This window comes from Apium graveolens, chromosome 3 (assembly GCF_009905375.1).
Source record: "Apium graveolens cultivar Ventura chromosome 3, ASM990537v1, whole genome shotgun sequence".
NCBI classification, from domain to species: Eukaryota; Viridiplantae; Streptophyta; class Magnoliopsida; order Apiales; family Apiaceae; genus Apium; species Apium graveolens.
The window spans coordinates 182009294-182022365 of NC_133649.1; the positions used below are offsets into that span (position 1 = coordinate 182009294).

At 36.3% G+C, this 13072-nt stretch overlaps 1 protein-coding gene across 3 annotated transcripts; it reads left to right on the top strand.

Annotated features, from left to right (window-relative positions):
- Positions 1 to 365: 365 nt before the first annotated feature.
- On the top strand, positions 366 to 3137 carry LOC141712965 (uncharacterized). Of its 3 annotated transcripts, XM_074516119.1 has the most exons (5): positions 410 to 515; positions 1198 to 1553; positions 1689 to 2234; positions 2371 to 2517; positions 2655 to 3137. In XM_074516119.1, exons 3-5 carry the CDS (start codon positions 2205 to 2207, stop codon positions 3000 to 3002), a joined length of 525 nt encoding a protein of 174 aa, XP_074372220.1. In that variant the 5' UTR covers positions 410 to 515; positions 1198 to 1553; positions 1689 to 2204; the 3' UTR covers positions 3003 to 3137. The 3 variants fall into 3 exon arrangements, with proteins under 3 accessions (XP_074372219.1, XP_074372220.1, XP_074372218.1); XM_074516117.1 differs by having other exon boundaries at positions 413 to 515; positions 1689 to 2517; XM_074516118.1 differs by lacking the exon at positions 1198 to 1553 and having other exon boundaries at positions 366 to 515; positions 1689 to 2517.
- Positions 3138 to 13072: the final 9935 nt, after the last annotated feature.

The window sequence follows — 13072 nt, forward strand, 5'->3', positions numbered from 1 at the left end:
GGCAGTCAATCTTTGCAATAACTCGCATTTGACAATTAAGGGGGAGTGTTAAAATATTTGAATAAATATAAAGTGATTGCCAAAGTGAATCGAGGAAGTCTCTCAAATTTTATCGAGGAAGACTTGTAAACCTTATCAACGAAGACTTGTAAAGCTTATTGAGAAAGTTTTGTAATACTTAATAAAGAAGATTTGAATAGCTTACTTAGTAAACCTTGTAAACCAACTACTATAAATAGCTCATTTAGCTAATGAAATAAAACATAACTTTTCTCTCCATCTTCTATTCTCCTGTACTTCCTCTACATCAAACATAACTAATATTTTCAATTCAAGGTTTATAACACATACATATTTATTTTGTATATATATTATTTTTCTTTCTTTTTTCCTTTTTTTATTGGGTGTTTTGAAATTTACTTAACTGTTCGGCTTCCCCACCCTTGTCATAAAAGGGCTTGTCGCGGATTTGCATATTTCTTGGGTATCTCTTGGTTTCTCTGCTCTCCTTTTCTGTAAGTTCTAACATTTCCCTCTTTTTCTCTACATTATATGCTCGTTTAATCCATTTAGCATCTTATTAGTAGGATCTTTAATAGTCAGTATAGTGTATTTGCAATTCTTAGAGTTGTTATAGAATCATGACCGATGTTAGCTCTTCTTCATCCAAGACTTTTGCTACCCGTAATCCTGAGAAACGTCCTCTTGCCGAGGGGGATGAAGAGTTTTTGTGTAAACTTAATGATTTGGAGATCCCCAATCTTAGTTCTTGCATTTCATTTGATTTTATGAATGAATAAGAACTATTTTCTGTTGTAGATGTGCTTCCTAGAGCTCCCCCGTCATTAAGTCCTGATACCGTGGCTTATTGGGAAGGTGTTGTATGCGATAGTCTTGCATTAGGTCAAATAGAAATTTCTCAAGGTTGTAATTTGGATAATATTAGCTATTTTGTCACGCATAAGGTAGGTAAATATGGACAAATTGAAATCATGGATATATTTGAGTGGTGGTTACAAGCATTTGGTACCGAGGCCCAATGATAGAGTTTGGATGATGTCTGAGTTTGGTATGCATGGGATACCATTAAATTTGTTCGAGTTCGGGCTTCCACTTTCTATGCACCCATTTTATTTGGCCATGTTTGAGGCTATCAAGTGTGGTATTTCATAATTGACTCCTAATGATTTGTTCCAGGTAAGTGGGTTCATCGCACTTGCTGTGAGAGGGATAAGATTCCTTTCATCAAGTAATTTTTCTCGATATACGGGGTGAGGTATTACAATGGTCAGATTTTCTTTGATACGAGGACTAAGAGATCTAAAATTGTTAGCGTTCGGTTATCAAACTCAGGGTATCACCCTCGATGGACTTATTTTAATGGACCTGATTTGGAATTTGTTCATCCATGTCGAAAGATAACGACCGCGACCCTCGAATATTTGAATGGTTTAAAGAAATATGAGGCTTCTTACTTAGATTCCTTTCATGGTTGGAGACCTTTATTTACTCATACTGACTTCAAGGATACTAAGTTTTAGAGGATCATAACCGTAAGGATTAATCTTTTAACTTCATTGGGACTCACTGTTTTTGTCATGTGAATGTTTTTATCCATGCCATTAAATTTTTTTGTTGATTATCATCTAACATTTTGCTCGTCTTTTCTTTCTTTATGTTTTTCTTAGTTGCAGGTAGGTCGTTGAAAAAGCACTTGGATTGTGGGTTTCATGGAGATATGGACAAGGCTATAATGATGTTGGTTAAGAAGTCAGCTTCTAGAGTTGCGAATAAGCCGAGGTTTGAAGATGTGCGTCTTGTTCGTTCAGTATCTATTGAACTGTTAGATGATTCCAGAAAAAAGGTTGTTGGTGGTTCGGAACGGATTGTTGGTGTTCTTGAGGGTGTGGAAAAAAGTGTCTCGTGACAGACATAGAGGAGACGAGGCTCCAAATTCACTTGGTTTGACAAAACAGGGGCTTGAAGGAGGTAGTGGAAGCAAAACTTTGACAATCGTCGGTAACCGAGGTATAATGACCCCCACCCATGGCCATGATCCACTAGCGAGTAAAGAGGTTGTTCGAGTGGAGATTCGTCCTAGCGAACGTTGGACTTCTAGTTCTACAGTACCTCTTTGCGCATTCCAACTGTTTAACCTTCCTTAAGATGCAAGTGCTTATGCGAAGAGATCTCGTAGCGAGCTCATGAATCGATGTTTGGGCCGTGTTGTTCGGGTAATACAAGTTACTTTTTATCAACGGAATTTTTCTTCTTGTTACGGAGTTAATTTTTAATGTATAAATTCTTGTGTTTTGTATATTTGGCATGCAATATATGTCTGATGTCATGCATATTCTTGAGGAGTATAAGGCTGATGAAGACCGGAATTTTCTTTCACCGAATGCTGAGGAATTAGTTATTTTCAATGATGAGAAGAAGAAGCTTGAGGGTGAGTTGGATGAGCTAAAGATCTATGTTGGGAAGTTTTCCAGAGCCAACTCCGGGTATCAATCTAAGGTATATTTTTGGTATAGATAAATATATTTATATATTTTATTTGTTAATTGCTTTGAGGTTATATTTTATGGATTGATTGACTAATGTTTTGTATATAAGTGAATGATCTTTAAACTTCAAATGTGATCTTGACAAAGGATGCTGAGAGCATGGGAAAGAAGCTGAAGGACGTCGAGGTTTCAAGGAACGAGGAGAGGTTAAAGCATAAGGCATTGAAGAAGGAGTTGGCTGACCTTCGAACGGCTCATGAGACTGTCGTGAAAGATAATGGGGAATTGAAGGATGAGCTTCAAAGGGTGTTGAAGATAGTGGAAAATCCTTGGGAGATGGCTATGGTCGATGCTATGGACAATTTGCTTCAGCGGGGTTCAACGTGTCTGGACATTCCTTTGAAGACTACATTCGAGACTACGCAGCAAATCGTCCCATCGATGAACAGCCTTGATGAGAGGATGCTGGATTTGAAGGCGAGGGATGCCTCGTGACTGATGTAATGTTGCTATTTTAAAATCATGAACTAATTTTTGTGGTATTTGGTTATCGAATTTTAGTGTCCTTGTTTTTGGAATTATGTGATTTTATTGGGATTTGATTCAATGGACGATCGATGAGTTTGTCAACTGGTTTATAATCTTAAGTTGGTGTGCATTTGCATGCTAATACCCGTAGGTAAGTTGACTTTATGTTTCAAGTAAATTGTCTAGCCATTCACATAACCGCTTTGAATTGGGAATTATGTAATTATGTATAAAACAGCTTATGTATAGTGCAACTGGTATTATTACGATACATTTGTTGGATCCAAGTCAGTCTGCTTGTTTTGATTCTTGTAGTAACCACTCATTAAAGTGTATACTAAGATGTATTTTATAAGCGAAAAAATTTGTTACTCCAAATGCTGAATAAAACTCAACTTGGTCGATTTAATGAATGAAAGGGCTATTGTGTAATATTTTGTAAGAACCCGTAGCTTGAGCAAATTACAACAATAGAAACGAACTGAGAATAGGTATACACTAGTGTATTGGTTATTGTTGATAACTCCGAGCTGTCTTATGTCACTCCGTTGGGCGTTTGGATACAACTTGTATAAAAAATATGGGATTTCGTGATTATGTGATGATGTTACCTGGTATATTTTTGGTGCCTTTCGCTCATATTTTGGTCCTTTGATTTGGTAGTTTGTATCTTCTCCCCTTTGTGCTGGGAATTTTCAAAAATTGATTGTATTTGAGATTCATAATTTTTTCGTCAATGCTAGGCGAATAATGAGTTTTTAACATTTTTTTGTCAAGAATAGTTTTTAGGTCGACTGTTGGGGATATTGATTCGTGTGCGGTGTAGTTTGTAAACTGCCGGTGTGTCGAGGTAGGAAATACTTTTGATTTTGTTTGGGAAATTATTTGCAGTATTAATTAGTCATGGTTTAGTTTGACTGGTTTATACTACTTTACGAGATTGAATCGATTATCAAAAATCATATAACTTATTGTCATGAGCTTCAAAATAAGAATGTTTTTTTTATTAATAACTTAATGGGATCCTAGTAGGGGTCTCATATCAACCCCATTGCATTATGATCAAGTTTGTAAGTGGGAAGATAACATTCTTACATTAAAAATGGAACAAACAAACTATGGATAATATTCTTTTGAGATGAACTCCGTTCCAAGTGTTTTTGATCGGACTCCCATCGAGGTACAAGAGTTGATAGGTTCCTAGTGCCACAACCCTTGCTACTTGGTACGGGCCTTCCCAGGGGGCTTTGAATTTTCCCATAACATTCGGTTGTGACGCAGCTAATTCTCTGAGTACAAGGTCACCAACAAGAAATTGTCTGGTTTTCACTTTTTTGTTGAAGCAGTTTTTGATTGATAGAGGAGAACTTTGGCCACTGTTTCAATTAAGTCATTATGGAGGTGAAGGCCGTTCATCGTGGCAGAGGGTCCGAAATACTCGACCCTCGGTGAGTTTAAGATTATTTTGACATGTGAAACTGCTTCAAACCCAAAGGCCATCTTGAAGGGCGAAGTTCCAGTGGTTGACCTTAATGTAGTTCTATAACCCCAGAGCACGTTTGGGAGCTCATCCAGTAAATACCTTCGAATCTCTTTAATTATCTTCTTCAAACCCTTCAGAATTGTGCAATTGGATACTTCAACTTGAATGTTTACTCGAGGGTAAGCTACTGAGGCCTTACCGTGTTTAACTTTGAGCCGCGACAATGTATCAGTGAACTTCTTGCCTACAAAGTAGGTACCATTATATGTTACCATGATCCGTGGCACTACAAAACGGAACACGATGTATTCCTTTAGAAATTCTATCATTTCTTTTTAATGGATTTGCGCTAGTGGTCGAGCTTCGATCCATTTTATCGCATAATCGACTGCGACTATGATATATTGAGCTTGGTTCTTTGACTTCGAAAAAGGGCCAACTATGTCAATTCCCCATTGGTAAAATGGACATGGATTAAGAACTGGAATCATATCATTTGTTGGTCGATGGACGATATTTCTATGCATTTGACATGATTTATACTGTGGGACATAATTCTTACAGTCGCTTCTCATTGTAGGATAAAATAGGCCTTGACTGAGTATTTTCATCGCGATGTTTTTTCCTCCTAAGTGGTCACCGCAGATGCCTGTATGGACATTGGACATTGATGATCTATATTTCTGCTTCCTCAGTTCCCAAACATCGCAACAGGGGTTCAACCAGTGATCGTCTATTGAGCTTGACATTCAAGATGCAGTAGTTCCGTGTTTTATATATCAGGTTTCTAACTTGGGATTTATCATATGGAAGTTTGTCATGAAGTATCTATCGAGGAATGAGTTTCATTTGCTTCGTGGACATCGATGGATGGAGAGGTGCGTTCCTCGACGTAGATTGGTTCATTTTTCATGGGAAAGGCCGAGGAAGCCAACTTAGATAAGGCATCTGCCCACTGATTTTCTTTTCTACTGATGTTTATGATTGTCCATGACGGGATATTTGCAAAGACTGAGACCGATTATGTCATGTATGTTGTCATTCGATCATTATGAGTTTTGAACTCTCCATTGAGCTGTTTGGTGACAAGCTGAGAATCACCAAATATGTCGACGACTTTGACATTAAGTTCTATGCCCAAATATATTCCTGCAATTAGAGCTTCATATTCTTTGAGGTAATTGGTGACGGGAAATATGAACTTGAGTGCTTTTTTTATTTTGAATCCTTTTGGACTGATCAGAATAACTCAAGCTCCTCCCGATGTGTTGGTGGAAGAACCGTCAACGAAGAGTGTCCATGGCTTCTCTGATTGAGATTCTTTTATCGGTGTTGGTGAACTGAATTTGCACTCTGCGATGAAGTTTGATAAGGCATGTGCTTTCTTCGCAGTGCGAGGTATATATTAAATTTTGAATTAGCTCAATTCGATGGTCCAAGCTGCCAGTCTACCTGTCATATCTAGTTTGTGTAATATTCATTTTAGCGGTTGATTTTTCATGACTTGTATAGGACACCTTTGGAAGTAATGTCGTAGTTTCCTGCTTGTAATTAACAAGAAGTATTCCATATTTTCCACTCAAGGATATCGAGTTTCGACATTTTTCAACATGTGAATGATATAATATACCTGGGATTCTTTACCGTCGACGTCTTTGATAAAGACTGCGGCCACTGTGTGGTCATATGCGGAGAGATATACTTTTAGTGGTTCACGAGGTAAGGCGCTTGCTAGAATTAGGGTGCTTGTCAACAATTCCTTTATTGCTTGAGAGCTATTTCAACATTCTTTATCCCGTACGATATTTTGGGTTTTAGACGCTTCTTTAATAACTTGGAAGAATGGGGCACAAATTTTTTATGCTTGTGGAATAAATCATCGAAGGGCAGCGATGCATCCTGTTAGCTTTTGGATTTCTTCAACAGTTGTGGGATCTTTCATGTCTGAAATAGCCTTAATCTGCGATGGATATGCCTTGATACCTCGCTAGGTGATGAGGAAACCTAAGAATTTTCCTGATGTCATGCCGAGTATTTAGTTGGATTGAGTCGCATACTGTGTCATCTTGCATGTTCGAAGGTTTCTCGAAGGTCGGTGATGTGAGTAGCAGCCGCTTTAGATTTGGAGATCATATCATCCACGTAAATCTTGATGTTTTGTCCTATCTGAGAACCAAATATTGTATCCATCATTTATTAGAAGGTTGCCCTGCATTAATCAACCCAAATGACGTATTTTTTTAGCCAAAGACCCATTTGTGTGTGATGAAGGCTGTTTGTTTCCAGTCTTGACTGTCTATTTTGATTTGATTATATCCAGAGAAGGAATCCATGAAGGATATGAGCTAATGTCCAGCCGTTGCATCGATCATTTGGTCGATATTTGGGAGTGGTTAGTATTTTTTGGGGCATGCCTTGTTGAGATCAGTGTAATCAATGCACATTCTCCAATTCCCATTGCTTTTATTGACTAAGACAATATTCGCAATCCTAGTAGGGAATTACACTGGTTCGATGAATTTAACTGCGAAAAGTCGAGTTAGCTCTTCATCGATGGCTAGGCATTTTTCTTCTGAGTAAACCCGCTTTTTTTAACGGACTGGAGTTAAATTAGGATCGACGTGAAGAGAGTGTCGAGTCATCATCTCTGGGATTCCTTGCATGTCGTTGGGAGTCCAAGAAAATATATCTGCGATTTCATGAATTGGAGATGTGAGTTCTGTTTTTAGATCCGAGCGAAGATTTTTGCCAACATTTGTAGTCTTGTCAAGACAACATTCGACGACTTCGACATCTTCCGATTTGCTGATGGGCGAGCAAGTTGTTTCTTTCGGTGGGTCGAGAGTTATTTTTGGGTCAATTCCACTGCATGATTGATGGAGTGGTCGTCTGTCTCAAGTTTCTTTGGGATGACGGTGGTTAGATAACATTGGTGTAATGAGGCCCGATCCCCGTACATTTCTCCTATACCAAATTCTGTTGGGAATTTCATTTTCAGGTGTGGGATAGAATTGATTGCTTGAAGTGCCGAGATTCTAGTACGTCCCAATATGGCATTATGATTGGAAGAGTCACCGATGACGTGAAATTTGATAATTTTCCAAATTTGGCATGGGAGTGTTCCAAACAATACAGGAGATCTATTATGCTTACAACTTTGACCTCATTGCCTGTAAATCTATATAAGGGAAATGTGTATTTTCCAGTTTTCTCTCGCCCAAATCCATTCTTGCAAAGACGTGGTGATATAATATATCAACTGAACTTCCATTGCCGACAAGATTTTTTTTAACTGTATTTGTTCCCACTTTTGCAGTGATGACGAGGGCATCTTGGTGACCATAGATTATTCCTGGAATGTAATCATCATCTGAGAATGAGATAATGGGCGATGGAGTGGGATTGGGTTTTTTTTATGAAAATTGGTGTTAATATTTAATATTTCTCGGGCGTATGACTTCCTTGAGTTATTTGAGAGTCCCCCGCAGTGTGATCACCAAATATTACATCGATGACTCGATTATCGCGATTCTTGTCGTGATGACTATGACTCTCTCCCTCGGTGTAATGGACAAAATATCCTTTACATATTTTGGCCTCAATAAGATTACTTAGTTGATAGCATTATTATGTGGTATGGACAGTATCTTCGTGATAATCACAGTATCGAGAGCTCGAGGAAGACCAGTTTTCATAGGCCTTGGCGGTCGAAAGTCTGGCTCAGTTTTCAAGATAGCTAGAATAATAGCTTTATCAACTGTGAGTTTAGTCAACTCTTTTTCAGGATAATCTCGAGGCTGCCATTGTTGGTTAGAGTGTGATCTTTGATCTGAGTATGGTTTTGGTTGTGGTCGATCTCGACATCTTGGGAGTATTTTTCCTCACGTCGGACCTCTCTTCGAGCTGGAGATCATCGAGGGGAGTAAGTACTGGTAAATTTTACTCTCGGCATCGAGGGTTGTATGCCCGGGTTCCGTCATACCGTTGTGCTGATCATCTTGGTGATCGAATACTTTCTATAGCTTCTTGGAGTGTCATGCGATCTTCGATTATTTGGAAAGTTGTTTGAAGTTCTTGTGGATGTTTCTCAATGAGTTCTTCTAACGGTATGGCATGGCAGCTACTGTCTATGCCTGCGGCCAGATAATTTACGGCTAAGGAATCTTCCAAGTCAGTGATTTATGATATAGCTTCACGGAACCTGAGTAGATAGCTTCGCAAAGATTCACTAGGGCGTTGACGCATTGTTATTAGGGATGCTGTGATTTTTCCGCCTTTATAATTTATGGAAAATTTTGTCTAAAATTTGCTGTTTAAAGTTGTTCAGGAATCAATTGATCTTGACGGCAAGTTGTTGTACCAGTGAAGAGCGGTGCCTTGAAGATACGTGGAGAAGAATTGACAACGAGCTACCTTAGAGTGACCATAAAAGGCCATTTGACCGTCAAAGGTGTTTAGAAATCCTGATGGGTCTATTGATCCATCAGAATGGTAGAGGGCCGGAGTTTTCAGGATTCTATCGATCTTCGCCTTCTCGATGTTTCGAGCTAAGGGATTTTTTCTGGGGTTTAAAACCTCGATTACGTGCACACTAACTCTCTAAATTGATCCATTTCCTCTTGCATTTTTAGAAAATCCTATTGGGATATGCTATCCCTTGACTCTATTCTTTGTGAGACGCCTCCAGATAAAGTTGTTTTTGTCCAACGAGGTCCCGAGTAAAAAGATTCTATGGAAACTTTGTGATATCCCGTAATTTTTAGAATAATAATAATAATAATAATAATAATAATAATTATTATATTATTCTTTAAATATGTTTATGTAATTTTCTGATTTGGAAGGAATAAAATGGTGGATATTTTATTCCCGTGTGACGAGTTTGTGTTAATAAATGGTAAAATGCTAATTATTAAGTGTTGTACCGATCCTTGTTAATTTCTGAATATATTTACTTAAATTTATTATTTTCAAAAGTTTATTTAAAAGCCGATCATTTTATTGATATCGGTAAATTGAGTTCGTTTTGATTGAGTGGATATTTTGTCAGCTATGTGTTATATGTAATATTAATTGTGTATGACTCAGTTATGACTGAGGATTATTTATATTATAAATTACTGAGTCGTATCATTTTGTTTTAATCTTTTAAAAGTGATTTTATTGAGGATTTATTTTCATAAATATTGAAATTATCTATATAATTATTTTTATGGCTTTACAATATCAATAATTATTTATGGAAATATATAAAATTTAGAAAACAATATTTCATCAATTATTTATCCCTAAATGATTTTTTGATCGTATTTTAGTATAAATTTAGTAGTAAAGTCAAGAATGTTTCAAAAATATGAAACTCATATTTTCTTAAGTTTTGAATATTTCGAGAATTTTAAAATTATTTCGGAAAATTTTCGAATTATATTCACCCATAAGTTTGTTCGTTAAATCGTAAAATGGGGGTATGATGCGCGAGTCAAACATGATTTAAAAATTATAATTTTTTTATTAGTTTTAAATATTCTGAGAATTTTAAAAGTATTTTGGTAATTTTCCGAGTTAGTTTCACTCAGAAGTTTGTTCTTTAAATCACGAAATGCGGGTCTGAGGTTAGATTAAAAAATGTATTAAAAATTATAGAATTTATATTTTATTAGTTATCGAATGTTTGGTAAATTTTAAAATTATTTCGGTATTTTTTTGATTTATTTCTACTCATAAATAGTATTGTTACTGTATTAAAATGCGAATCAAAAATCAGCTTTTAGGTGTTAATTGCTGGACACATTTCTGTTAACAAAAAGAAAAAAATACAAACCAAAGAAAATCCTAAAACTACCCACGTACCCCCCACCCCTGGCGATACCCCCACCCCTTTATTTTTTTCCTCCACCGCCTCTCTCCCCTCTTCCCTCTGTCTCTCCTCTGTCTCTCTCTGTCGTATATATTTTTATACTTTTAATTTTCAAAAAATTCATATCTTACAAACCGTTCGTCCAAATTTCAATTATTATATATATAAATGTTCAACGCTTCCATACCTATGCAATGATATATATATTGCAAGGTTTTGAGGAGAAAATTTGCGGAGCATATTTTCCGTTTTATTTATTTTCGGGGCGTAGAAAAGAAGTTTGATGGTGTTGATTACTCCACATGGCGTTTCATCGTGTGTATCTCTATGGCTATGAATTTCGGATTTTTCTGGAGATATTTTCCGGATATCAGATTATCTCTTGGGGTGATCAGAATTTATTTTGGATGTGGATCGTTCAAGACGATCAGAACCAAATGGAATGGATCAAGAGTACAGTGGAGCAGTGATGCATATCTAGCTTCTAGCAATCGCATGAGCAGCATATCAGTGAGTTGTCAAAGTAGAAAGACAACGAGGTCATAAGATGCCAGACTGAGATAATGGTATTATTGCGAGTGTGACTAACTGCTAAAAACCAAAGGCAAGTTTTCTACGCTATTCTAATTCCAGAATAGTTCAATATTTTTCATATCCAACTGTTTATGCTTATGCAAGTATTTCTTTCCCTATTCTCAGTTCCGAATAGATAAATGTTTTACATGTCGATGAATTAAATATTTATCATGCAAGTACTCTTCTGCTATTCTATGTTCAGAATAGTTAAGTGTTTTTACTTATCAAATTAATGGATTTATAAATATTTTAGAATTTGAGAAAAATGATTTGGTTGCGAGTATTCCTGCCCAAGTGTATGGGGGAATAAAATTATTTCGGGTGTCGATTATTATGACCCCTTACAATAAAAGGTTTAAAGATTGGATGAATGCGTAAGTGACCGTGACGGACGGTCCAGCGGAGGGCCATGTATTATATGGAATATTTATAATACAAATTATGCCACATGTAGATATATTGCTTTTGTTTGAGTACTCGTGTTTTGGGACATGTTTCTACGAATCATGACCCAGTGCTATCACACGGGCTGATCAGCATGTGATAGTACGTCTGTCGGAGAAAGATTCAAATCTAAATTATTATATTGTTTTTGATAATTATATAATAAATGATTTATCAAGTATTTTGGTTTTGGATAAAAGGTAAAATGCAGTTTTGATTCAGTATCTGATTTATGCTGAATCTTACTTTGTTGTTAAATATCAAATGTGGTATTAATAGATATGATTATTGTTGACCTCAATATGGGATGTTGTGAGCATCAAAGTTCGTGTTGATATCTAATTTGATATGACATCAAAATGAGTGTTGATATCGCGAGTTTGGTTTTAAATAATATTTATGATTCAATCCAGGGTCACTATTTCATATTGTGGTTTACGATATTTCCATAAACACTATTTTGTGAGTTTTATTCTCGTCAAGATTCAAAGTATTGCTGAAACATTTCGCTTAAAAATATCGAAAGGGTTTTAAATACAAATTAGGAATCAATTTTGAGATTCCTTAACTAAATTTTCTGATTCAGCAATTATGATTTTAAATGTTCTGCTCTATTGAAGATGTCGGTTTTATATAAAAAAGACCATCTATATATTATACTGAACTTGCTGAGCATTTCTTTCGCTAATACTTGCCTTTTTTTAAATTTAACCTCCAGTGAGGATTAGCTTGCGCTATTTAGCGGCATAATTTAAGAAAGCAAAGAAGAAGCTTTTGGAAGATGGCTGGTCCAGGTTTTGCGGAACTAGAGTAAGTCTATTGTATAAAGTTGTGTTTATATATATATTAGTTATGTTATTAAATCGTTGATCTAGTATACTTTGTTAGGAATATGTTGTGTACTTGATGATAAGCTAAACAAAACACCTTAGTAGATTTAACTTAGTGAATTTTGTAGCACCCGACGGATGATCAATTATAGTCCCGACGGATGATTCAATATAGTCCTGAAGGATGACTAATTGATATCCATCGGGTGAGTAGCTTATGTAACAATAAGTTATGTAGCCCATCCGTCGGGTGAGTAGCTTATGTAACAATAAGTTATGTAGCCCATTTCTGCAAACAACTTTGTATAGATTCTATAGTAGCTTATGAATCATGTAAACTGCTAGTAGATGTGCGGAATAGGTTGATAAAATGTAAATATAAGATGTCTTTTAATTCTGCACAAATGAAATGGAGTCAAGTGATAAATGGCTACCCGACGGATGATCAACAAAGCTACCCGACGGATGATCAACAAGGCTACCCGACGGATAACAAGCATGTACCTGACGGATGATCAATTCAAATATCTGTTGACAGTGACAACATAGTCACATGCGTTGAGTGTTTGCAAAAGGAATGTGGCAGCCTATTTAGCAGGGTTTAGAGAACAAAGAAGCATTACCATTTCCATGCTATTATGAAGATATTCAAAGATGCCGGAATAGATAAGTAAAGCAGCATGGAGTTAGACTTCATAAGTTTTGTTTTATTATCCTGTCTTATTATCATGTAAACCTCTTAATGATATATAAACCAAGTGTAGCTAGTAGAACAAACTAACTAAGCAAACACATTTTTAACAGATAAACATTTATAAGCTGTATTTTGTAGAATTTCTCTGCAGTT